Here is a 27,523-nt window from a genome sequence, read left to right as displayed (position 1 = left end):
GCTACCTTCTCATGCAATTTAGGACTTAGGTTCTGGTGCACATGAAGTAACAGCAGATTTTGTAAGCACTTCAAGAGTCTAAGATTGGAAGAAGAAAATAGAGTTTTTATTTACTCTGATGAAATTTGCAGACATGCCTCAATAATTTGGATGCAGTAGTTGATCTCAAGTAATCTTTTAATACCCTTTACTAAACCACCTAATAAAGTTAAAAATAAAGAAGAAGAGAAAAGCTTTTGGGCTGAGAGGACCTTCACCTTTGGAAATAGAAGGAGCAATACTTCAGCTAAATAGCGGAAAAGAACAATTACTCTGAGTTTAACTTATGCTAATTAATTAGACAATCAAAGAGAATCATTGATTTGTAAGTGTGCTACAGAGGTGGGTGATAAAGTCAAGCAATAAATTCTGGCCTTAGAGGAGGCAAGGAGGGAAAGCAAGAGGGAAAGCAAGAATGTGTAAGCATTCAGGGACAACTTACACATAGGGAAAAAGCATATCCCTAAACCCAGAGTCTCTATTCAGGATGATTTGTGGAAACTATTGGAATAGTAGCTTTAAATTCCAAGCTTTGAGAGTCATCGTTTATTTCTTCAATGAAAATCAGGTTTTGGAGGTTCTGGTATTTTTTTTTTCGCAGATTCTCTCTTTTTGGACAAATCACAGAAAACTCTCTTGAAAGAAGAGAAAAAGCATCATTTAAATCTTCAACAAAGCACTAAATAAATATGTGAGAGAAGAAAATGTTGCATTCAGTGGCCTGTGGTGGTCTCAATGAAGCTGTTAATGATTTTATGAGCACACCATAATGTCAGGAGATCCCTGAATGGGCAACAGGGCAGATTTTCTCTGTAATTACAAGGGTGGATGCTGTGGCTTTAAGCTGAGACTTATTTCAGGTTAGAAACTATACAAAACCATGGCACACTGCTCTGCTGCACTCATTTATGAGTTTGATGCTTGCTTTAATGATAAAAATGCTAAAAAAAAATATTCTGGCACATACTTTATAAATGGGAAAGCAAAACAGAACATTTAGGATTATTCTCTGGCACATCTGAATCCTTTTTTCTCCTTAGCACAGGCAGAAAAACTTCCTAGCCAATTGGCTATACAGAAATTATTAAGCGAACAAAAAGTTACTGGCATTTCAGATCAGAGAAATCGATCACTGCTGGGATTTACAACACATGTTGGGCCTTGACTCTAAAACTGCAGACGGATGGCCGTATGGGCTTCAACTATGTTTGGAAGAGAGGTTTGAACTTAGGTAATTATATGGGTCATTAGAATTCACAAAACATATGAAAATGACCTCTGTGTCCACTCATCAGAAATTTCTGAACACAATGGATTATAATACTTTAATATTGACACTCTGCATTCATTAAAGGGACCCTGTATTCATTAAATCCTCCCTTCTCCACTGAAAGTAGAAAGAAAGTGTTAAAATACAGAAGCAAGAAATGAAGCTCAGTTGTGGGCAAGACTGTCCATCTGTGCTCAGCACTGACTAGGAACACTGGACAGACACATTAAGTGATTCACATAGCCCAGTTGCCAAGAGACTTGGCAATTGCATGATATAAACATTCACTGTGACTCTTTAAAACTCCTATCACCTGCAAATATTAAGAAACTGCTCCCAAAACTGAAATTGACTCTCATTAGTGGTTCTCTCAATTCCCTTCCAATGGCTGCTGGATAACAAAGCAGAGCCATTATAACCAACAAGAAGCAATGTCTCATAAACCATAACCAAAACATTTTCAAGCACAGGATGCTACTGTCTTGTTGCTAGGCATAATTACATTTTCCTTGACTCATAAAATAATTAAACCCTTGCTTTTAATTGTTAGCTATTTTGCATTTCTTTCCCCAAAAGATTTTAGTGAAATATGTAGCCCTCAACACTTATTTTCCTCAAGTGCTTTATTGACCACTGTTTTGCGGATTTTATTTGGCTGGAAACAGAACAACAGCTTGTTATTTTTAATTGAACAGCAATGTACATTACTTCATGTTAGAATCAATGACCAAATTTTAATTGAAACATTTCATTCTCTCATTACAGAAATTCTCCCATTAGCAACGGTTATAAAAGTTGCTGCAAAACATAACACAATCCCCACCCCAAACAGCACTAAAACAAAGATGAAGGTTTCAAGCCTACAAAATCTTGGATAATTAAGGTATGCTTCTCATTCAATATCCTATTGTGTCAACGGGCTGTGTAACGATATTGAAAAACACTGTTCTCAGATCCCGTGCTTCTCAAATATACTGATTAGAAAGTCAGTTGTACTAACAGAAAAGTCTCCTTGTCTGCAGCAAGAAGCTAGCTCATGTCCCAGAAGCTGAATACAATATTAAAGGAAAGGTATTTTACATTTGGCCTTTGTTTACCACTATCCTGATGCATGTGCTTAGTCTTTCATTTTTTTAAATGACAGCTTTACTGTCATCTTCAACAAGACGTGAGCTTGTGCTTTTAGTTACAGTACTTTAAACAATATTTTTTCTCCTGAATGGAATGGTGGCTTCTGAATTTATTATGCTATTTAGTTTAGTACTATTTAGAAGAAACAACCAAAACAAAATGTTAGCCCACCTCCCCAAGGCTTCCAATTGCCCTGCAATAGGGCTAAGGCTTCTTTCAAAGCAATCTATGGCAATGGTCAATTAAGATGTGGCCAAGCTTTGTGTATTGATTTTAATTCACAATAACTTCATGCACCCAATAGCTCTTTCTGAACCACTATAGTTATAGGATAGGAATATGAATTGAGACTGGAAACGGAGTGTTTCAGAGTATGTCTAAACAGCACAACACTAGCTATAACGTAGCTAGCTCAGATCCTGGAATTAGCAAAAATGTAGTATGGGTATATAAACCTGCTGGGAGCAGCATTATACTTCTTCCAGCCGCCATACAAGAGCTCCTATTCATAACGAATTCACATAGTACTTCATGACATTGCACTGTCAGGCAGTTCACCTCCTTTTCTGTCTTGCATAGTATGGATAATTACAATCAGAGTAAGAAACACTTTCTGGCTAAAAGTCAATTTTCCTGTGTGCTCTGTGAACTATATGATCATTCTGGAACACAAACACACCCACAGAGCAGATGTGTAAGGGTCAGTGAGAGGAGAAGAGCTAAGGAGCCTTGAGAGGTAGCCTTTGACATACAGGTGAGTTAGGCTGGTCCTACCAGATTTTGTGTTTGACCTACCTTGCTGTCAGACTGTGGCCCCTGCCAGGTTCCAAAACATTTGAATTCCTCGACATTCACCTCATCTAGTATATAGCACCTGCTACTTTAGAAAAATGGATTGGAAGTATTAATTTGAAAGCAAAAGGGGCTGGGTTTCCCAGCAGATTCTGAAATTAAAGCATGTAAAACTAACAATCAAAGTAGGCATGTCCAGTATGAATAGCTATAAGGATTATGACCTATCTGTTCTAATACAAGCTAGGTAGCTCAAAGGGACATAAACCAGCTATTAAAAGTAACCTGTGCCCAGTCAGTAGCAATTTCAGTTTGGCCTGTGTACAGGTATGATACGGGGAAAGTGATGGAAAGATAGGCTCTGCCTCTATCAAGGGATATCAGATTCTGTTATAATAGTTATTTTAATTATTCATATTTTGAGGTAATCTCACCATGGTACAGTAGCACCTGAGAAAAAAAATCAGTGTTTTCCAAAAGAAACCCAAATATAAATGCAAATGCTTGCAGACAGAGGAAAACAGAATGGGAAAATTAAAGGGAGGAGGCTATATCAAAACTAAATCTCTGGCAAAGCAAGGAATACTTAATCAAGGCACACTCTGCCTTGATGGGTGCAGTTGTGCCAATTATGGTGCTCAGTTATCAACATTGATTAGCTGCAAGGGAGCTGAAATGGCTCCTGCCCCCATTTTCTGCCTAGTAGAGTAAATCTAAATGGGGCTGACAACCCTCAGAAGAGAAGCAGGGCAGATGGCTGAGGGCAGGAGGCACTTTAGGAACCTTACTTTCTTCCACTTCTGTTTATGGGTCATTGTTCTTAGTCACCAAGAAAGAAATGCGCAAATTCCACTCCCATCTGCTTTGTTGCTTTAATACTGCCACTTTCTCTGAGATGATAGAACAAACTTTTTAGTAGGACCTGTTGTGATAGGACAAGGGATAGTGGTTTTAAACTAAAAGAGGGTAGATTCAGACTAGGTATAAGGAAGAAATTTTTTACAATGAGGGTGGTGAAAAAGTTGGCTCACCATAGAGCTAGTATATCCTTCCTTTCTAACAATAGCTAGCTCAACTGAAGTCTAATTGTCTTTCCTTAATTTCAGAAATGAAAGTCTTTATGTGAAGAGCATGAGATAATAATCAGCCTTAGAAATGCAAGAAAAGTGCCTTTTTTCTTTTAACAATTAAATTGTTTCTAACCATTGTGTTCGTCAGATGAAATCTTTACTTAAGAAGCGGTATAAAACACATTATATAGAGCCGGGGGATAAGAGGACTATTGCATTTTCTGCAAGCTCTGTAATTAAAAAAAACAACCCTTAATTACAAATAATTCTGACTAAAGTTTCCAAGGAGAGTTAGGTCAATGCAAACTGCTCCTGCAAACCCCTCTCCTTAGATTGTAATTCTCTATACATACTACTATGTTCCTTTACTCCAGTAACATTTTATTTGCCTAGAAATAGATACGGTATTATGGAAATGCAAGCTAGAAAGAATCTCTAAAACCCTGTTCCCTTTCTCTGACTCAGGATGAAAGTACCTAGACTAAGCAAGACAAACATGAATCTACTCTTTCTGGACTGACCTCTGACAAAGCAGACTCCACAGCCTTCTTACAACTGATCGCCTAAGTATTCCTATCACTAGAAAGAGTAATAGGAGCTCTGAGAGCTACATGTACCTTGTGATGGGAAAAAAATTGCTGTTACTATTAAGTTTGCTTATCCTTAAAATCATTGAGAAAACTTTTGACCAAACAAAGAGCAATTAAGTTTGATTTTTTAAGTTTTAAAGATATGACAATAACTTTTTAGGAGACTAAAACTGATTCATATTGTCAGTATACATCCCAAGCCATTTAAAAAAGTCCTCCTTACATTAGGAATAAGCAAACTATTGAATCCTGCAAAAATGAATAATTTTTTTAATGTCAGAATTTCAGTCTCAATAAATGCTTGTCCAGAATCATGCCCTGAAATATGAATTCAGGTTTCCAAATTGGAAAATCTGCCCCATGAAAAGATATTCCAATACCAAAGATGTTCCAATACTCTTCTGTGAGTGAAAGCTAGTCTCCTCATACATATCTCATACTGAATGACAGCTTTCATGTCAACAGCCAGGGTACGTATGAAGAATAGTAAATAGTGAGCCTAATCCTGTCATGCATCATTACTCCTGATGATTTTGTTCATTTACCAATGAAATTAACTCCTCTACCACTGTTGCTATCATTTCCCATCATTTCACTGAGCATTTTTCTCGACATGTTTACCTATAAAAGTTCCATTCTTTCCAACATTCTTTCAAAGACGGATAATAGCAGCAATAAGGAAGAGGAATTAAGACACAGGGATTTGTTGCTGCCTAGGAAATTTTGCATTCTTTACAACTAGCAATAGGATATTCTAAAACTTGAAGTATTTGTGAAATATTTTAACTACAGCACACGGTGTACCATTAAAAACATTACTGATTCAGTGTATATAGAGATTATATGACAGAATCCAGATAGAATAAACTGCATCAGCCACAGCTTTGCCATTCCAGCTCTGTTGTGTTAACAGCCATCTGGTGTGTGAATAGCCAAAGATGAATTCATCCCTTACAGGTAAAAAAGTGAAATATGTTTGCTCAAACCACAAATACTGCAGCTACTGAAGATAATCATGTAATGTCTCTTAACCTTACCACCTCCTAAGGAACTTCTGCTGCTGCAGAAAATGTACGATGGTGCACTATAGTCCAATAAGGCAATAATGTTGAAACACAGAACAACACATAGTTTAACATAATGCATACCTTAACAAGAATTATTCTTTAGAAGACTGCAGGCACAGGTGCATAGAAAGTGAAGCATTACAGAATGAAGAATTATTCACAGAAGTACACACCATTCAATTGTGAAAGTGGGGAAAGTGATGAGGACCACATGAGAAAAGTGAGCACCAAAAATTGGGAGAAAATGGAAGAGGCATTATGTATCAGACTATTCTGATTGTGCACTATTACAAAATACTACCTCAGTATTTTCTGAGTTATCCAACACATAATCTTTGCTTCAGTTGATCTTTATTTTACAATCATTCACCAATAGTTTTGTCCTGCCATTTATTTTTACCCTGTTTGTTCCTCTCTATGTGTTTAAACACTGGGTTTTTTAGATCTTTCTTATATGTCTCCTTTTCCTATCACTCTGAAAGCTACTTCAGCTTTTTGGAAACAACATTTAAAATTTTGTTTAAACCCGTGTTGGAAGTCAAATCCCAAAGACAGCTTTCAAAGCCAAGACTCAGCTTCATATCTTACTTTTCATCTTCTCCAAGTGGTAAGTTCAATAGAAAAAGGGCCTGGAGATGCAGACCTCTGGCCAGCTCATGTCCCTAAAGATACTGTCTGCTTTCAGGTTTGTTTCTTTCCTAATCTGGGCAACAAATGCTCATGCATTTAATGCCAACCATTGAGAATTAAACTAGCCCATATATTTTCCCTAGTGTAAATAACACTTTATTTTATTCTTTTGCTATGCTTGGCTGCCCTTCTGCCAGCCCTCTCCATGTCCCACAGTGAAAGGGGACTGTACCATGTCCCATAGTGTGCACGCAGAGCCAAGGGTGACCAAACTGTCTCTGGTCCACCTAGCTCTGTACAAGTAACCCAGGCAATAACTCTCAAGAAATGGCACATAGGGATGTATGGCAAAGCATAATTCAGTATTGCTACTGTTTTTCTTTCCTTCATCCTGCCTCCATTTGCAGAACTGTCCAGATATGAAAATAAATGCCTCCTGTTTGGGAACTGTATTGAATTTTCATGTAAAGTCACAAATATATTTTGCACTATTAGCAAGTTCTACCTTATGTGCTTTCAGGAAAGGATCTGTACTTTTCAATCAAGGTGTTAATTCCTTAAAACATGGAATTTCAAGCTTTTTCCTTTTTCACACAACAGGGGCTTTTTTAGAAACATGATTTTGTGAATACCTGCTGGCCTTTTCATTGTCAAATAGGCCAAATCTCATCCCATTTCTGATGGCTTAACATTCATATGAATAATTCATTAATTGCCACTGTTACTAAAATGATATAATATGTGCTGTATTCTAGCTCCCTTTCAATAAAAAAGAGCAGCTGAAAAAAGAGGATAAGCTGAAATAGACAAAATGGATATTTAGCTAAATTTGTTCTTGGACCATTGTTCAGTCAAAATACTGAATTCATTTGGGGTTATTATGGTGACCTTTGATCGAGCTGTGTTTCAGAAACTCACAATATATTTCAGAAATTCACCAGCAGGTCACTTGAACTTAAAAGTAACTTGTCAAACATGAATTTTAAACTTCAACTACATCTGGGGAAGAGCCCGAGACAGACATTTGATATTTAAGAATGACAAGAGAAAACTTTTCTAGAAGTGTAGAAAGTGTGGTACTAATTCAAGTCAAGTTAAAATGCTGAATCACATGTACACAAGCATGACTATAGTTCCCCTTAGAATAAAACTCAAAGAACTATTTCTTATTTCTATTTGTGCAAAGGAGAGTATTCCAATTAATTTCAGAGGAGCCAGGATTCACTGTCAAAAGCAACCAGAGATTTCCAATCTGGGGACATACAATATTCTGTCATATTCGCAAAGAGATTTTGTTTTAAATCTGCAGATATGTAGCCCATAATTATTAAATTTATCTAGGACAAGGAATTAGTAGATGGATGCAGATGATGGGAATTCTTCGGCACTTGTTTTTTTGAAGGACTGCTTTAGGGAAATTAATCACAATAATTTATCACTTTTGGACTGCAGAAAGTTTCATTTCATAGTAAGTATAATACAGTATAACTCAGCTGCTATCCTCTCAAATTCTACTGCAATTTTTAGCATGTGTCCTTTTCAACCTGAAGGCATAACAAAATGAAATTGGAAGAGAAGGTTCGTATCTAGAAAGACACAAGAGGTTTGAAATGTTAACAGAAAAAAAATAACAAATTAATGTTAACTTCTGAAATCTCAATGAAAAGGAAAACCTATTCATATTCAAAGGTATCATTATTTAATTTTAACACAAGCTGCCTTCTTTTCCCAGATCAAGACCTGTCCTGGGTTCAGCAGTAGCAGTCATTTTTCCCCTTCTTGGTAGCTGGTGCAGTGCAGTGTTTTGACTTTCGGCTCGGGAACAGAGCTGATAACAAGGATGTTTTGGTTTGGCCAAGGACTTTGTGAGCCTCATGCTCTGCCAGGGAGGAGGGGAAGCCAGGAGGAAGCAGAGACAGGACACCTGACCCAAACTGACCAAAGAGGTATTCCATACCACAGCACGTCATGCCCAGGATGCAATTGGGAGTTAGCCGGAAGGGCTGGGAGGCTGCAGGGTTGGAGGAGGTATCGGTTGGTGCTTGGTCGGGCTGGGGGGCGGGCGAGTTATCAGTCGGCTGGTGCTGAGGTGATGTATTCTCTTTCCTTGTTATTTCCTTTATCATTGTTATTATTGGTGGTAGCAGTAGTGATTTGTGTTATACCTTAGTTACTAAACTGTTCTTATCTCACCCCATGGGAGTTGCATTCTTTTCAATTCTTCTCTCCATCCCTCCAGGAGTAGGGGGAGGGAAAGAAGGGGGGGGAGTGAGTGAACGAGCTGCCTGACTGGGTTTAAACCACGACAAGACCATACTGTTAGAAACTGGCAGAATTAGTAACAACTACTAACATAGTCAAGAATAGATTCTTCAGTTTTAACAGAGATGTACTGACTTAATTGAAGAACTTGGAAAAAGATGGAAAAGGAAGTCTGATAAAGATCATTGGTAGAGCAAAGATGATGGGTGAAATCCCTCCTGCAAGAATTGCACATTTTCAGTGAACAGGTTAAATATAAATCTTCAGTTTTGCCCTATCCAGAAGATACGAAATCAGATGAACACTTCCACCTATTAGTACGGTCTTGATTTACATGAAAGAGTTCTGCTGATCTGTCCAAACTAAAACTTGCAAGTTTAATTTTGCAAAATTAATGGCATTAAAAGGAGATGTCCTTTGATAATAGCTGTAAAATGAATAGGGCTTAATGAAATTCTAGTCAGTGTCTTTACTGCCCAAGTATTTCTAGGAACCAAGTTTTTATAAATTGAATAACAACAAATAGGGAGATTAAAAATCTAATTTTAAAAAGAGATAAAACAAGTATTAGTACTTTTTTTTTATAGCTTTGCTTCATTTCAGGTGTTACAGCATCCCAGCCAAGACTCTACTCAAATTCAAATATTGTACCTATTTATTCATTCTATTCCAGGAAAAATAACATAATTGCACCATTGTAATAAGCTATGTGAATAAAGATGGGAACCAATCTATAATTAGTAACAAGCAAATGCTTTCTAAATTTATCCTATAGCAACATATAAGTTTGAAGTAATGATATGCTAATGAAACCTATTTAGAAGCCACCATATCCTCATGAATAATCCTTACTTATGCATATTAAGAGCAGTAAGAGAAACTGCTAGAAGGTAAGCACCCTAAATCTTTGTCACCCACAGGAGTGGCAGCAACATCTGTGGATATCCAAAGATTAGAAGAGGTTAGAAATAATTAGCACTTTGCAATCCTGGCACCTGCACTGTTCAACTTCTCAGGCTTTTGGTTAGTACCTGGATTTTATGTCAGTGTCTGTCTGCATGCCTGCCTGCCTTCCTCTCAGCCATTACAGTTTGTGGATGAGGTAGAAATGATATTTTATCTTCCTGATTTCTGGCATTTGAGGGAAAGTATCATCAGTCAAAGGAACCGCTTGTGAAAAATACTGTTATTAGCTCATAAGTTTAAATAACGATCTGCTTCCTCCCTTTTTTATCCAGTTTACAAAATCCTTGCCTCTCATCTTTGCTGAGCAAAATCAAATGAACCTTGATTTGTAGTGTAGTTCACAGGTGGTTTTGCCTAGATAGCACTGACCAGCCTTGCAAAACTCTACAATTTTAAATGAATAAAGGAAGTTTTATGTTATGAAGCCAATGTGAATAATTTGCATCTTTCTCATACATCGCCTTCCGTGCACATCCAACATATAACTAGAGCCAGGTAGCAAAATAAGTTAGCAGATTTTAACAAATATTTTAACAAAATTCAGACTAATTGTGTTTTTCACTAGTTGTGCATGGAAATTATCACCAGCTGTGTTTTAAAACTGTTAATAAAACTAAACAGTTTTTGTGTGCTCACATGAGACAACAGGAGGCCTGCAATGAGAAGACTGAACGGCCATGTGCTGTGTGCTGAACTTTAAATGTCCACCTTCGATTTTTATTATTAATATAGAATTCTACCAGCATAATTAATGACATTTTTGTATTTTTGCAAGTTGCTAAATATTCATGCTATAATGACTTGAAAGAAGAATGCTTTCTGGCAACCCAAGATAACTGAGGATGAAGTCAGAGGAATAGAGTGGGGAGAGATAGAATAAGAGATAATAAAAAAACAACCAAGCAAACAAACAAAACCACAAAAAAAACAAACCCCAAGGCTCTAATCTGAAATTATTTTGCTAGACAAAATCCTCTGATCATTTTTGTCAACATAAAATTATACTGATTCAATGAACATCAGGCAGAACACAAAGACCAGCCATAGCCACCATAATGCTATTTTGATGAACATGCAATTAAATTAGAAACCCCTCACCGTACTGCTTTGCCTTTTTCTATGCATTCATACATCTTACTTGGTGATTGTTGTTTGATTTGCTTTGTTTTGTTGCTTTTTTTGTTCTTTAGATGTTATCACAGGAATTTCTCTAGTGTACTAAGAGCCAGAACAGACCGGACACCCTGACAGGTAATAGGTTTTAAAGACCCACAAAATAATTGGAAGAGTAAAGAACTGCTCTGTCACTGACACGTTCTGGTGATTTCACTTTCTACCCCTCTCTGAGACTTTTCTTTCATCAGGCAATGTCAGCAATACAAACTGTGCCTTGTTTTTGATAAGCAAACTGGCTGTCAGGCCCTCAAACACTAAATTGGTAATTAAAAAAATGAGTAGATAGTAGGAAGATGGAAATAGTTCAATATAACCTTTACAGTTCTGCAACCCTGGGTCAACTTTGTGTTTGGGCATTGGCTCAAAAAGATCTATACATCTCCTACTCATCTCTCTATCCCTTTCCGGCCCCCCCCCCCCCCCCCCCCCTTCTCTCCCCCTTCTTTTTCCACTCCTTCTGCTCAAGCAGCCAAAATTTATGACAGGAAATACACTGGCCTCCTAACACAAAATACCTTCCCGTTCTGGTAGACGTTGTTCTGCTTTAAACCTAAAACTTCGCTGCAGCTGCTTAATGCAAGGTGTTTGCACAGGGGAAGAGCCTGGCTGAAGAAGAGCTAGGATGGAACAGGAGAAGTTTTATTGTACAACGCTACTCACCCTAAGCTGACCTTGAATATTTCCAAGTCTGGCAATTTGTGTCAGACTGCACTCACTTTGGGAAGGTAATTGGAAGGCAGCTATATCTTATGAATCATTTAGAGCTTCAGCTAGGTAACTTTAGCGAAAAGGGCACTTGAAGTTGCCCTTTATCAGTTGATACTATTGTGTTATCTAATTTAGCATGTGTTTGTGGAAGAAATGGGTTTTAACGTGTTTGAGTCACTTTAAATGAACTTTACTGACAGATAACTTTATTTTGCAGAAATTTCTCCATTGCTTTGGTGTTAACAAGGTAAAATCAGACACCAGAGCACTAAGTTCCTGGTAAAATGGTGTACTTAATAAAAAGGTAAGAGGATGAAAATACATTCCTGCTAGTGCAAAGTATGAGGACCTGCTTACCAGCACAGTCACCACACGCAGAACCACTCCTCGCATGTTATTCTCCAACTTTCTGTCTGTTAGTGACCCATTCAGACCAGTGATGGGATTCCAGCAGCCAAGCTGAAAGAAAGCAGAAATCATTCTGTCATTGCCCATAAAAGTTTGCCAGTCATTCCTTTTATGTGGCTTTAAGCAGGAATGCATGAAATAAACAGAACACCTTCTGGAATCAAGGGGAGGGAAAGTCAGGCTTGTGCAGGTTCATATTTAAATTGCAAATTAAGCAATTAGGGATATCAGTTTGTGCTTTTTTAAATACCAATGTGCAGCGGATGACAGCATCCAGGGTTTTGGGGTATATGTATTGCATTAGAAAAGCTTAGGGAGGACTTCTATATTAACGAAAAACATTTAAAAAGTAGTATGGCTGTAACAATACTTCCACCTTTCACTACTACACTAATTGGAGAAATAATAGCTACCATAATTTTAGCACACTGTCTCCTTAGTCCATGTTTCCTAGCAGAACTCTGTTGAAAGGAATTACGCTAGTTTTAATTAAATCTTATACTACTCATTGATAATGAAACAGCAGTGATTTCTAGACAGGTTAAAAATCACATTTTAAGTTGATTGAGGAAAAGACCATTGGAAAGGCACATAGCAGTATTGAGAAAGGACTGCAACAGATAATGCAAAAGAAGTTCAGCTATGGGATGCTTTGCACTGGTGTTATTGTATTTCTTGGACTTCTGTGGACAGAAGCTTTTTCTCAGGGATCTGTCTAGGACTAACTGCCTTTCAATATGAATTTACTGGACACTGACCTGTAATTTAGCTTGTCTGAAAATATAACTTGCCTACATTTTTACATGATGGTAGACGCTTATCTTGGAGAAACAAACAAACCAACCACTCATCCTTTAGCACCATATACGAACACTACTGATTTCATTTTTGTAATTCATTAGCACATTCATCTGGCCTGTACAACTACCAGTATTAAAACCAAAACTCAACAGAAGGACAATGAATGGACTTTGGAGCAAGGTCTCAACGATGTCATGTAAACTGATTACCCATGTAAACCTGCTATAGTCAGAGGTAGGCACCTGCAGGTTCCAGTGCTTGCTCTGAATTACCTCGTGTTGTTTGTGCATGAAATCTATGAAGGGATGCTCATCTTCTGACTTGGGCAGCTGACTTAAGCCTTTAAACCCATGCAGTTTTCATGTCCATATTTAAAGGCATAAAAGATTTACGAAGATTAATACCAAGATTAACATGAGCAGGTTACTGCTTTGCCCAGTGGCCTTTAGTAAGACTAGTCTTTCAGATAATTCAACCCTATAACCTGCAAGAAATATGAACTGTAAAACATCTAAAACATTACTGTACTTTAATGCACAATCACTGAAATGGCAGGGTGCCTTAATCAGCTGAAGGGGCCTGTGAAAGAACAGCAGTACCTTTCCTGACCATGACCAAACAAAAATTTACAGAAAGCATTATTGTTCCTTCATGGGAAAGGCATTTGTATACATGTTTCATAGATCTTTTGAAGTGAGCAAAAACCAAGGAACAAACTCCAGGTGCACACATATAACAATTTAAGAAATGGACCATTTGAAATACTTGTTTTCTTCATTACACCCACCAAGCTATCTTAGCGTAACTTCTAAATTATTTATTTCAATATATTAATATCAATTATTTGAAGAGTCCTCCTTAAGAAATGGGTGCCTCAAAAAGGAAAAAATCCAAACCTTTCTGTGATGATAAAGGTTAAGTTTGATGATCGTAAAGTTTTTTTTCCAACCTAAATGATTCTATGTTTCCCAATAGAAGATGACCTTAAACCCGTATTATAATTTCTCTCTGACATTTTCAGAAGTGCTCAGAGCTGTCCTAATTCTTGCCACCCTGCAGGTAAGGTTATACTATTTTTCAGGAATGAGCAAGGGTAATGCTGAGCTTAGTTTTAATCTCAAGCAATAAGGATGTACTGGATTCAGAACTGCAGCAGAAATCACTGGAAGTAGCAATAGGATACAAGGAGGAGCTAAAGTATAAGGCATCATATTCATCTCTTGCGATTACTCATCTTTCCAATAGCTATTTCTAAATAAAACATAAACATTCACTGCTTGGTTTCCTCATTTCATGTCCCCATCCGATCACAAAGACCCACATCAGTTTACAGTAGCCCTAAGTGCTTCTTCTATACCTCCACAGTATGTCTAGATGTTCACAGAAGTATGGATAGACTGCCGACATATTCCATGTCCTCATCACTCCTGTGAGCAAAGTCCTCCACACTCGGAGCTGAACAACAAAATTGCTGAAGCTTGTTACCTGTAATAATGCAGTGAAATATAGTGCATGTATTTGAAGTGTGTGCACTGGATGCTGATTGTGATAAACCATTACCATCCAATAAAGGAAATCACCTGATAGTCTACATTTTCTGTACTGAAAAGTATTGAAAACAGCACCAAGTTCAGAACAAAGTGCATTAAATTTACTCAGTGGCATTCTTAGTCACAGAAAGAAACTAATTAGAACTTAGATCCAATTAGCATATCCAAATGTGTTGGAAGTATGATTACCACAGAAACTGTACAGCTTGTGCCAAATTGAAAACCCTAGAAAGTTACTGAAAAGCCTTTGTATCCTTTGGAGGTTAAAGTCCATTTCTAATTATGTACATTAATGTGCACATATTTGTATAACTAACTTTTTAGCCCAACACATTCTATCTTTTTAAAGAAAAAAGAAACAAACCCAACATAACTGATTCCTGGAAATTTAGCATAGCGCCAATTTTCCTTTAAAAAGGCACATTTTATTTTCAATTATTGTTCAGTTAATTTTCAATTCAGTTGTTCCTTTATACAGCACAGCCATGGCAAAGACAAATGTGCAGTGCCTTGCCAATAAAGTTGACATTGATTTTGAGTGGAGCTGCTTACTATTATGAGGTGAAAACAAATCAACATTTATTGATGACAATTTAAGCTTGTCATTGCAGCAAGAAGCAAATGTAACTATTGCTGAAACAGCAAGATGGGGGTGATATGAAGCTGCCTGGAGCTCTACCTCTCATTTAAACCACTTCTACAAAACACTGGCTACTTCGGCATTTACTTCCTTTTTCTTTTCTTCCCTCTCTGATAGTTGAAATGAAAGAATAGATCAGGCAATGACAGAATCTCATATTAATTCTGCTAGATTTGTGTAGAACAATATGGGTGAAGGGAACTCTCTACTGAGCACAGTACTTGCCATCTTCATACCACATGAATTTTGTTAGCGATAGTGCTTTTTCCTTCCATTGCAACTTCTTTTATTTATTCTGACGACAGCATTCACTCTGCTACATTCAGGTATAAAACTATGAAGGTGGAAAAGTTGTCAATGTTCTGCTTCCTTGGATACCGCATTTACAATCTTTTTCTGATCATCTCACCTCCCAGCTTGTTATCCTTTCCACCATCATTATTAGAATGGGGTTTGCTTGTTTTGCTGGCAGAGCCAAAAACTGGCATCCTGACTTCATTAGAAATTTTTGCCTATATGAACTATGCATTATGGAAGGTCTGCAATTTGTATACCAATATTAAAATGGGCAAAATCTGGTTTATGTATATCTGCAATTTCCAGACATTGATTTATAAGGAATTTAGAACAGCAAAATCTATAATGCCTGTACAACAGAGCTTACAGTCAGATTTTCTCCCCTACCATGAAATCAGTGAATTCTGGTGAGTACGTGACAGCTTTCGCTTCTTTTCTAGCAGAATGTAATGCAGATTAAAACTGACAATTGATCAGGAAAAATACATTGGCTTGGTGTGATCACAGTTGAGAACAATCACAGTAAATAAGTAAAATCAGAATACTGATAATGAATGCATTACTTAAGTGCTTCTCACTAGAGAATGTTACTTCTATTAATATATAAAAGGTACAGGAAGCAGTTCATCCAGCACTGCAACACAACCACCTCTGAACTCAGACTGCGTCACGGCAACACTACAAAACAATCAAGATACATTTTAGGAAGTTGCAAAGGAAATCTGAACGATAAAACACCATTATATCTGCAACTGGAATTGATCAGGACACCAGGATCACTATCACTCATCTTTCTTGGTTTTATTGCACAAAGCCTGACCAAACATTTTGAGTGGAAATGCCCACCAAAGAGCACTGCTGAGGAGCTGCTCCATTAGCAGTTCATAAGAGAGTCACAGAAATACCAGCCTCCTCCCCTGTAGTACCCATATGTTCTTCAGAAACTCCCTTCTCAATTTTCACCCAGGTCCAACCAGCTTTAGGAACTGACTTTTTCCAAGATAACGTCTTCACTGAAGAAACACATTAATAATGTCCTTTTCCATTCCAAAGCATAATAAATTCACACAACTGGAAAAGACACCATGAAGCTGTCATGAAGCATCACTCAGATAGGACATTCTAACTTCCAGGGGTGCTGCGAAGACTCAAAATGGGATAAACAACAAAAAATAATGAAGAAAAAGGCTTTGGTTTTTTGTTTATGTGTCTATTAAGCACTTACAAAATTTGCTAGGACAACAGTCTAGGCAAAATTCAAGCAGGACATCACAGAAATAGCTTTGCACAGAGTTTTCCTGGTGCCTCTTGTCAGTTATTGTCCAACAATATGCCCAACAATGACTGGGAAATCAAGAGACTAATTCTACAGATTAATCTCACAGAAGGAACGCCAGAAAAGGTATGTTTTGGTTCTCATTCTCATGCTGTCAGTTACATAAAATTTAGTCAATCACTCTGTAACCTGGTTAGAGTCCTTTCAGTTTAGCTCCTGAACCATCATTCAATAGTTGGTCAAACAACCCTGCAAAAATACTGACAGGGGTTAATTGAGGGCCTTTGTACTCCTGGGCTTGGTTAAAGAAACAAGGATCAGTTATGCTCTTCACAGCAGTTCCTAAGACGACTGATTATCAGGAAAGCCTTCTGTGCTTAACTTCTCCCTTCACGGAAGCCTAGGTAATAGTCAGAAAGTAATAAGTTATTAAAATCAATAGAAAATACTGTGTTCAACAAATTGGATAATGTATAGCAACACTTGTTTCTCCTACATTCTGTGTTGAAACCTATAGAGTTCTGTGCATTCAGTTAATTATTTTGTACAGTACGTTTTATTGCTTTAATTTGTCTCTAGACTACAACAATGACCTGTTCCTAGACTCAATCTGTTGTTTTCAAGTTATGTTATGAGAATGTGAATACCAAAGTGTAGGTTTATATCCTGTGAATTAAGGATTATAATTGCAGCAGTCAAGGTAGTCTGTTTGTTTTAGTAAATGATCATAGTCACAAGTGCAAGTGACCTAAGTGAGAATTTCTTTCCTAAAAGCCAAAGCACATGGCAGAATAATGCTGCACACAGTTAATAAAGTGTTTTGCTTTGGGGACTGCCCAAATTTCTTTTTCTTACTGAATTGAAATACAGAAGCTAATGGAAATTTACCTGCTGGTAACCTGCTGTTTGTTTGCCAGCCAGCTTTTGACTCAACATTTTCTCAAGGACTCATGCACCCAGATTGGTGCCAGAAGCTATAATTGGATGTTTAGACCACTGACGAATGTTAAATGTAAGGGGAAAAAAGTGTAGACTGCATAGCTGTTCTCACACTGTGTGCTCTGCTCATGAAGCTCATGCTTAGAAGCTTCCAGACAAACTCTAATGGTATGATTTCTGGAAAATATAGTAAATCATCACATCTCAAATATAATGAGCCATCTACCCAAGCCAGCGGTGTCATTCTAATGGTCCCTCACTTTTTTCCCTCTTCATCTCTAACTTACTTTCTGTATTACTACTTTCCCTTTCATTTGAAATTTGGTGGCTTTAATCTATTATTTCCCACTCTTAAGTGTCTTCTCTTTTATCATTAGAAAACACCCTTTTTTCCTTCTTTAGTCCTCTCTGTGAACTCAACACTCCCTGCAGTTCCCTAACCTGTAGTTATCCTGCTCTTTCCTATATTGCCATGCCTTTTGCCATTTCTCTGTGTAATTTCAGCATACTTTCTTTCCTTTTTGCTTTTCTGTCCCTTGATCTTCCCCCTGTTGTTTCCTGTTCCTTTTTCCTGTCTTACCTTTTTTTTGTTTTGTTTAGTTTGTGTTGGTAAAGGGACCTCACTTTTCACTTCATCCAGCTTTGGCTCATCTTTCAAATCACTTTGGGTCCTTTCTCTTTAGCCCTTGGATCTTCTTTTCTCCCAGGTAGTCCTCTCAGGAAACTTCCCCTCAACTCCTCTCTCTCTTGTTTTGAGGGAGATGGGACATAACAAAATGCATTACTATATATCCCTGCTTCTCTTGCTTTCACCTTCCATAATTCTTTTTCACTCCCATCCCCTGAAATCCTTATAAAACTCCAAGGAACCAGACAAGGATAATAATGAGCCAGATAATGATCTCTTTCCCACTGACTCCGTATTTCAATTAATGTCAAATACTCTGAAAATCCTGTTCTTTGACCCAATGCAGACATCACACCTTTGTCATTCAGTCACTTCAGTGTGGTTTGATGTGCAGGAAAAGCTCCACTGGAAATCCCAGTGGTTCTTCGGATTGCGCAGCAGCAAACATTCACAGGGAAAGTATTCATCCTTCTTCATTTGTGTTGTACCAGAACCACAGAGCACAGAGAAAACACATGCATGCAGGCTACTGGCACCTGCTGGCATTGCTGGAATGCCAAAATGACCTTTGTGAGAAGGTGGCTTTTGTTCTTTTGCTGATATTTGAGGCAAAAGTGCAACAGCTGACAACAGCATCTTATTAGTGGCTGGGGATTCTGGTCAACATCTATAGAGATGCCAGTAACCACTTGAGATGAGAAACACATTTGCTTTTCAGAATTAATTAACTGATTAGACTTGGCTATATCTTACCCAGAATACACTGTGAATGACAGGAAGTTGGGAAGGGAAAAAAAAGCTTCACTGAAGACAGGTATTAGTCATTAAGTCTAACATCTAGGTTTCTATGATTTTTTTTTAACAGCGTATTTTACTTTCTAGATTCTACATCATCACCTTGTTATAGTTCATAAGGTGACATAACTAATTTAACTTAAAATGACATAAATAGACTCTTCTTCCTCCAAAAAAAAAAAAAAAAAAAGAGAGAGAAAGCAATAATCTTTTCCCAAAGCATATGCTCACCCTTTCTTTTCTCTTTAGGAGGCAAACCCTCCTTTAGACTATCAGGGTTCTTCATACTACCAGGGTAAAACTCACGAATATCACTTTCATTTTACACTGAAAGCGTGCTCACTGATGTCTGAATTATTTCATGGAAATTAAAAATACGAAGTTCAGGTTTGTGTGCAGTTTAAATGCAGTCCCTTTGATTTTTAATTGCTAATTTGCCTCCTTTCTCATTAAGCATATTAAATGTCTAAAAGGATGTCTTTTATCTCAATTATGTAAGGTCTAAAAAAAAGAATTTAAAGATCAGGATTTATAACTGAACTTGGCCCTTTTCATGCTGGGACACTACTGCATATTTATGAAATCAAAGAGAAAAAATATTCAAAGTTTACTTTGAATACTCCAGTTCCTATTAGATCACAACATGCAAGATTTTTGTATCATAGTAAAACCTTCAATTGATTCTGATCAGAGACAAACAATGAAAAATGTTGTTTTCCATTGGGTTGAGTGAAGTTTCCTCTCTACAGGTAGCAACAAAACATGCATCACATGTTTCAGCTTTTCATCAGTTCCCTGGGAGTATACAAACATCCTTCAACAGACTTCCAGCTTTTGCTTCAGCTTAGTAAGGTACTTTTGGGGGATTTGATTTTTCAGAAAGGTTTTGACAAAGTGGAATATCCACCAAAACCGTTTGTGCTGCTGTAGGGCTCAAAAATTCTGGGGGCAGCATTGTAGAAATAAATCAAAATTGTCATAGTATAGAACAAACCCAGTACCATTTCACTTGGAGAGAAGTGGGTTTATGAAGCGGGATTCTGAACAAACCTAGTCCAATAAACCACATAAGTGAATCCTTCAGAGTAAATTGTCTTATGCTGAACACCCTGCTTCTGCAGCTGACCACTGCCAGTGCTGAGCTACTTGGGTACCTCCACGCTGCATTGCAGTCAGCTCTGTGAGCAGGCACGATTAAGAAGCATCTTGGCTTTTTTTCTGCAATGAAAACCTCCCCTTGAATATAACCACAGAATTAGCAGTCCAGGAGTCAGTTCTGGAAGCCCAATGTTATGAAGTATATTTTTTGAGATACAACATATGGGAATCTCCTTTTTTTTTGGCAGGCAAAAGGATTTTAAATGAAGCAATACTCCACCACTACTTAACTCAAAAGCATATGTATTTATTTATTTAACTACTTAATGTTCTTTGAGCAGTGCTGTTGCTGTAGTTTTTCTTATGCATGAAAAACAAGAGTTGCATTCACAGCACCTGGGTAAAGGTTGTGAAAAGTTCCCAGGATCTACATACCATCAAAATACATGTTCTGAAAGCCTTTTGAAAGAGAACACCCTCATTTTTAAATATATACTTACACTTAGCATATTTGGCATTGCTACATAATCTTAACTTCAGCGTGAAACACAGAAGAAGAAACAGACAGAAAAACACATCCCTGCCTTACTCAAGGCACTGATGTACTGGCATGAAAACACTCCTTCCAAATCCTAGACACAAAGTCAAAGAGAGGCATGAGTGATAAGATACTATTTTTATCTCAAAGAATGTGGGTGCCTGTCTTCTCAGATATATTCACCCTCTCATCACCAACATGAGAAGCAAAGGAATTAGTATGCAGGTAGCGCGAGAACATGCACCACTGCTCAGTACAGATGATATACCTGTCTTGAAGCATATTTGTACCTGTCTAGAAGCTACACAACATCAAAGTAGCTTACATTCTCTGTTGTTCAGCACAGGCAAATTTGCCAGCTCCTTCTTAAATATGTTACAAAGGAAGAAGGATCTGATGAGAGCATCTTCTACTCATACATGCTAGTGCAACATGGTTCCCAGCACAGGGGCTATAAAACACCTGCTCACAAAGCATCATCACGGCCACCAAAATCTTAACCCCCACCCCAAAATAATGCTGATGGAGCATGAGGAATTCACATGAAAGGTCAATTTAACTAATTTCCTTTTTATATATGTATATGTGAAGAGACTCCTTCAAGTGCCTAAAGAATGGGGACCTTTGGCAAATGGAATATATTATTACTCGAATATTGCTTTCATGTTTCTCACTACAAAAAAAGCTAACATGACAACACAGCGAGTGTAGCGTCAGATAATAAACTGCTTTCTGTTGATTCCCCAGGTTCCCTAAATGGGAAATACAGAGATTGAAACAATCTTTGCTTACACATGGATCTATACTCCATTCCTAAAATCCAGGATTTATTGTCAGTGTTGGCAGAAAGTAAAAGAGGCTTGCTAAGCTTGATATGTCACAGGCTTACTATCTTGATACTGCCTAGTAAACCAAAGCAGCATTTTGTCACTGATAAGTTAGAAAATATTATTTCAGTAGAACCCATACAGTGTACATACATGGCTAGAGTGTCACCAGTTTTCAGTGTATTATGGACCAGATACTGCAAGTGATTTACTGGATCACATATTTTTGAGTTTGATAAAGGAAATAAGGTTGTGGGGTGTTTTTACCACTTCCTCAGCATAGAGCAGCTTTCTTAGGCATAAGAACTGACAGTGAAGAAATAAAACATTTTAGAACAGCAGTGACCAAGCAGAGTGTCAGTACCAAGCAATAGCTGAGAAGAAGCAATAACTTCTGAAGGCTGCTTTTGGACCATGAAGCTTGCGGCAACAGAGAACAGAAAGGTCAAGAGTGGATCTGAAGAGATGGTTGTGACTGATAACACGGATTACAAAAAGGGAACTTCTTCCATCTAAATGCAACTGTATGAGAACAAATGTATTCACCTAGAGTCCTAAAGGTCAGCACAGGGGCCAGGAGCACCAAGCACTGGGAAATCTCTGAAGAACTAGATCATGATCTGTTTCATGCCAGAGGTCCCTCCCTCCACAGGGTCCAGGTCCTTCCTTCCATAGGATCCAGATAATCCTTTCAAAGATTTTTGCTTCCAGATGATCTAGCCTTAGGTCCAAAGCACAGGCTTTTTTAGCATCAATAAACTGTTACTGAAATTATTTCTGTGCTAGAGGCCCTGACAGAACTACTATGTTGATAACCAAATGTTATACTGATAATGATCAAAAGCAATTTCTTCTCTACTTACTAGCACTATAAACTCACCTTCAGTACAGACAACACATACATTCAGCTTCTTTTTTTTCTATATAGCACAGGACATCTGCTACATCAGACCTGTGCTTCTATGGCCTCCTGATGATGCCCCCACTGACACTTTAGAGGCGTCATCATCTGGTTACCAGGAAAAGTGTAATTCTGATTGCAGTGTCTTTTGCTGGGGGTGATGCTGTATAGTAATCACAGCTGAGAACCAGACTGTACAAAACCTGTTTAAAATGTTTATGTTACACTTGTGTGCGTTACACAACATACATGGTTTAAGGCAAGTTTGAAATCCACTGTATTTACTACTCATCAGTGCTCAACAGAAGAGTATCTAAACCCCAGCAGGATCTGTTAGTAGCTAGTTCAATGGAGCCACATACAGAAGTGGGTGATTTTGTATTAGAGAAACAGAGGCACGAGTGAGCGTATATTTCATATGCTGAAATAAGGGTGGGGGAAAAGGTTGCTTATTAAAGACTGGCTCAGCTAAGTAGTTTAAGATTTTGTAAAGAAGTGGAACATTTCTATATGCCTATTATTTACGAATGAAAATTTTAAAAGCACCACAATAAAATAACATTACAGAGGCAAGCTATGACTCTTTGTGATGCATAACCTACCAGTATCTCCAGATCTGCAATAAGCAAACCCTGAGGTGCTTGCAACAAAAGCAACTTTAATATGGTGAGTATATAAAATCCAACATCCAGGAAAAAAAGTTACCACAGGATCCTTTTTTGTGCTTTAAATATAATCCACAAACTGAAACATTATTTTTCTTACTTTTCCATATTTGGGAGGACATAGTCATTACTATTTAGTATTTAAGCACATGAATGTTCCTGGTTTCTCTGGGAATTAGCTGTCCATGACAATTTATGGTTGGACTGGATGTTCATAAAGTTCTTTTCCTACATAAACGATTCTATGATTCTAAAAAAACTACTCTGACAATTAGACAAAAAGTTTCTGAGGAAAAGTGCTACTAAAACCCCCCATATCTCTCCTGCTTTACCATCAACTGGACAAAACTGGAGGCTAAAGAATTTTGGGAATGAAAAAACAGAGTTTTGCCTACCAAGACAAAATATTTTTAGTAATTGCTTTGGAGAGCAGAATGGCTGACAGTGGGAGTTTTTTTACAAACTCATTGCTCCATACAGGGCATCTATTTGCTCTTATTATGGTAAATAAGCTTGTGAGAACATCATAAACATTTAAATGGCAAATGATATGTAGTAGAATACCTGAAGGCTTAAATAAAGAATCCTTGTGGAAAATAGTAAACCATTAGTTTAAAAGATGAATTGACAATTCTAATAAGCCCTTTCTAGAACAGCTGAATCAGTAAAACACATTTTTATTAGAAATGAAAATCACTGTTTTAATAACACTGGAATTTGCCACAAAAGTCAATTAGCAATATATCTCAGTAACTAAAACTACAGAAACACATTATAAACCTATCTTGCAAATGATGGGAATTATATTTGTTAGTGCGCTACATTCCCACAATAGATCCTGTTTAGCATACGCAATGCTGAGATTGTGTAAAGAAACAAAGAACCTTAAACCATTGAGATTTTTCTATAATTATTTAACCAGGCAAGAAGTTATACTGTGCTCATCACTACAGTGTTTATAGGATTTAATTTTAAGGAATAAGATGAGTTTTAAAATCATCTTTGCGTTTGAAAAGGTTTACTACTTTTAAGAAGGGAAAAATATGTAAAGATTATATTAATGAATCAGTTATATTAAAGATTATATTAACAAATTGAATTGAGCTCAAATTACCTTCTTGAGCACATTACAGCTATTGTGCTTGCCCTGATTGCTTGCACTGCTTCCCATGTTCAACAGCATCAACTTGGTATGACTGTAAACAATCTGAGGTAGGAACTACATTACCGTACACATTAGTAACTTATGTCATGGAGCTTTTTACTGTAATCATAATTATCATTAAAGCTACAGCCAAAATCAAGTATTTTGTCCCCATTTCCCCCCAGGGTTCAGCTATACCTTGTTTATGGTGCCTGCCTTATAGTGCCTTATATGTATAACCAATTACGGATGGGTTGGAAATGTCTATGAAATATCTTTCTGTATGATCTATCCATGAATATGCCAGAATGCCAGCCTTTATGTTATGCTGATGAAAGTAAGTATGTTAATCTCCTTCCCAAGAGAAATTTCTTCAGTTGGAAAGGTGACTTAAAAATAGTAATATCCCTCCAGTTGTTAGACAGAGCCCAGGAACAGAATCCTGGACTCCTGTTTCTCAACAGCTTGTGGGTATCACTGCATTCATTATCTTCCATTGCACACTTGAAGCTTTTCAATGGGGACACTAATTACCTTCCAATCAGTAGGACCTAAGGTTAACAGCCACACTAGAGAAGGTGTAAATATCTCCAGGGCTAAGAGTGGTTGCTTGAAAGAGCACTCTTTCAAGTGTCTAGTGCCTGCACTACACTCATCTGTGTTCATCTCCATTACAGTCATGACAGAGAAGTTTATTGGTTTACACAAACTTAGAAGAAATTATTACTATGATTTCAGACTTTAACACAAACTTTCTCTATTTATTATAGTTTTGGGGTATTTTTCATTTCATAGAATCATATAATCATATCATGGTCTTTTAAAATTTTGCTGTCAGACTAACCTCCATCTGTGCAATCCCTTTAAATCCACTACATCAGGCTGACTGAAAAAAAAAAATTAAAGGAGCCTATTACCTGGTGTGGCATCTATCCATTGTTTAAAGCAGAGATGAAGCTATAAGTCTGTCAGCATTAGTTCTGATTTAAACACTTCACTCTAGACACTTTTCATTAACTGTCTTGACATAGCTATTTATTATTCATTTAACCTGCACTTCACTGCACTCCTAATATTCAATCATGTTTTGCAAATGTGAACCTGAATATAAGGCATACTCCTGGTTGGTGTAAGTCAGGGTATTTTAGTAAAAATAAGCCTCATTAGTCTTGCTGAGGATCCAACCCTAGCTCTACATCTGTAAGTGCAACTATATTTCTTCCTAGAATCCGTCCTGAATACGTCTCCATTTTTAGTACAACACCTGGGATTTATGCTCAGCTCACTTTTCATTGCATTAAAACCCTCATTAAAGTGAGAATTTGTACTGTTATAGGAAAGGTAAAATGCCTCTCTGCAAGATGCACTAAAACTAAGTGAATACTTCATCTATTTTTCATACACAAATTTATTCATGGAATAATATCCTCTAATAGCTCCTGTTATGGAGATTACAGGCAGTTTCTCCAGAGCATCCAGAAAGCTATGCTTGTTTATTTGGCTGGACAAATTACACTTACAGAACATCTCTGTCTTGTGACTGGACTACCAGGTTTCTTGCATGAACATCTGCATTTATCAATTTAATTCTTACCACCTTTAGAACCCATGAAAATACAGACCACAGACTTTCTAAAGTAAGCATTAACAGTAATTCAGTTAAACATTACCCAGCACGTGATAGTCCTACTCTCAGAAACTGTTATTCTGAGTTTTTAGCAAATTTTAAATCCTTGAACAATCAAAACTAAGTCCTTAGGCAAACAAGCAGTGGTAAGTCCAAACCCCTGGCACCCAAACCAGTCTGCCTAGTTGTTTTGCCTTTTTTTTTTTAGGACAGATTTGAAAACTCAGAGTACTATTAACAATATATTAAACTGCAATATATTCACCAATGTCCTTCTCCCCAGCTAACAGAATTCATAATTATTTCATTTCAGTAGCTAAGAGAATTTCCTTAGTATTTCTTTGCAGTTACTTCCTATTTGCTATTTTCCTGGTGAAAACAAGGTATAAGTTACTCCACCAAGTCTATTACTACATTTAATGCACTGGCATCATCCAGATAGCTATCAGGGTCATCTCTCTTTTGGAAAAGAAATCTCTAATCAGCCCAGTCTATATCTGTGGTAATTATCACTATGCTCAGAATAATGATATTGAACAGATAACCTTAACATATACACATTATTTTGAATTATGTAGGCTTCTGTCTCCCTGCTTATATAGAAGTGTCATTGTAGCTGTGCTGGTGTAATTCTGTGAACAAGCTAGGCTTGTAGAGAGAAATAATATCTTTTATTAGACCAAGAGATAGTCAGAGGAGAGAACAAGCTTTGGGCTTAGAAAACTAATGAAAGTCCTCTGAGACAAAAAAGCTTTCTTGTTTTCTCTCCAACTGTATTATTTGGCCTTATAAAAGATATAACCTTTTCCAACTGTCCCTACAGACAGCTCCCTATAACCTGACTGTCCTTGGTTATAATAGATTACTTATGATGGAGATAGGTCAAAAAGGAGTTGTAGAACAAAATAAAGTAAACCAAAAGGCCAAAAGCACAGTTAGGGAAGGTAAAATCATGGCCTAGATAAATAGAAACTCCTTACACAATATAGCCTGCCTGACAATCCTGAAGATGACCTCTTCAACCTCAACACCAAGATAGGATTACTTGCCAAGATTACTAAACTCTAGACCAAAACACAATGACCAGTTTTTTTTGAGGGAGTGCACAACTTAGTTGCTTATTACCCCACTGTCATCTGTCTGCAGGTGAAGTGATGTGCATCTAGGAGTCTTAAGGATATGTAGTCACTGAAAGAAGGCCTCCCCATGATCATTCATTGTTTATAACTGATGGCAGAGCGGGTTACAGAGAAGATGGAGCCAAACTGTTTGGTGGTGGTACACAATGGAAGAATGAAAACAACAGTCACAGGTTGCAGCAAAAGCAATTCTTTGCTGTTAGAGTGACCAAACACTGGGAACAAAGGGCCAAAGGGGATTTGTTAAAAGAAACAGCTTTTGTGTCTCTGAAAACTATGATTTTCCCAAGAAAGGAAAATCATTGTAGATGTCATTACTCAAAGGCCATATAGTCACCATGGTTAACAAACCTAAAAATCAGAGGAAGAATGGAAGGACATGATTCAGGTTTCCAGTCAGACAGCAGTGAGATGCCAGGCATAATTTAGCAGAGAAGTGAAAGACAACCCTTTCCATTTCTGGGGACCAAGGCAGGACATCGTGTCCACATGCTTCACAGGCAGTTGACGTGAAGGGAAGAAAACTTCTGTAAGTAGAGTGAATTAAAA

At 37.4% G+C, this 27,523-nt stretch overlaps 1 protein-coding gene across 2 annotated transcripts in view; it reads right to left on the bottom strand.

Moving 5' to 3' along the window:
- The window catches only part of GRID2 (glutamate ionotropic receptor delta type subunit 2), a 735,631-nt gene that overhangs the window by 142,915 nt on the left and 565,193 nt on the right, over positions 1–27,523 (bottom strand). For both annotated transcript variants that reach the window (XM_062637614.1, XM_062637616.1), the window contains one exon: positions 12,059–12,160. In XM_062637614.1, coding sequence (XP_062493598.1) covers positions 12,059–12,160 — 102 coding nt within the window. The remainder of the gene's footprint in view (positions 1–12,058; positions 12,161–27,523) is intronic.

This window comes from Pezoporus occidentalis, unplaced genomic scaffold (genome assembly GCF_034315485.1).
Source record: "Pezoporus occidentalis ecotype Australia unplaced genomic scaffold, CSIRO_AGI_Poc_V1 ctg53, whole genome shotgun sequence".
Classification (NCBI taxonomy): Eukaryota; Metazoa; Chordata; class Aves; order Psittaciformes; family Psittacidae; genus Pezoporus; species Pezoporus occidentalis.
The sequence above is the reverse complement of the archived record's forward strand: the minus strand, read 5'-3'. Positions and strand labels throughout refer to the sequence as shown.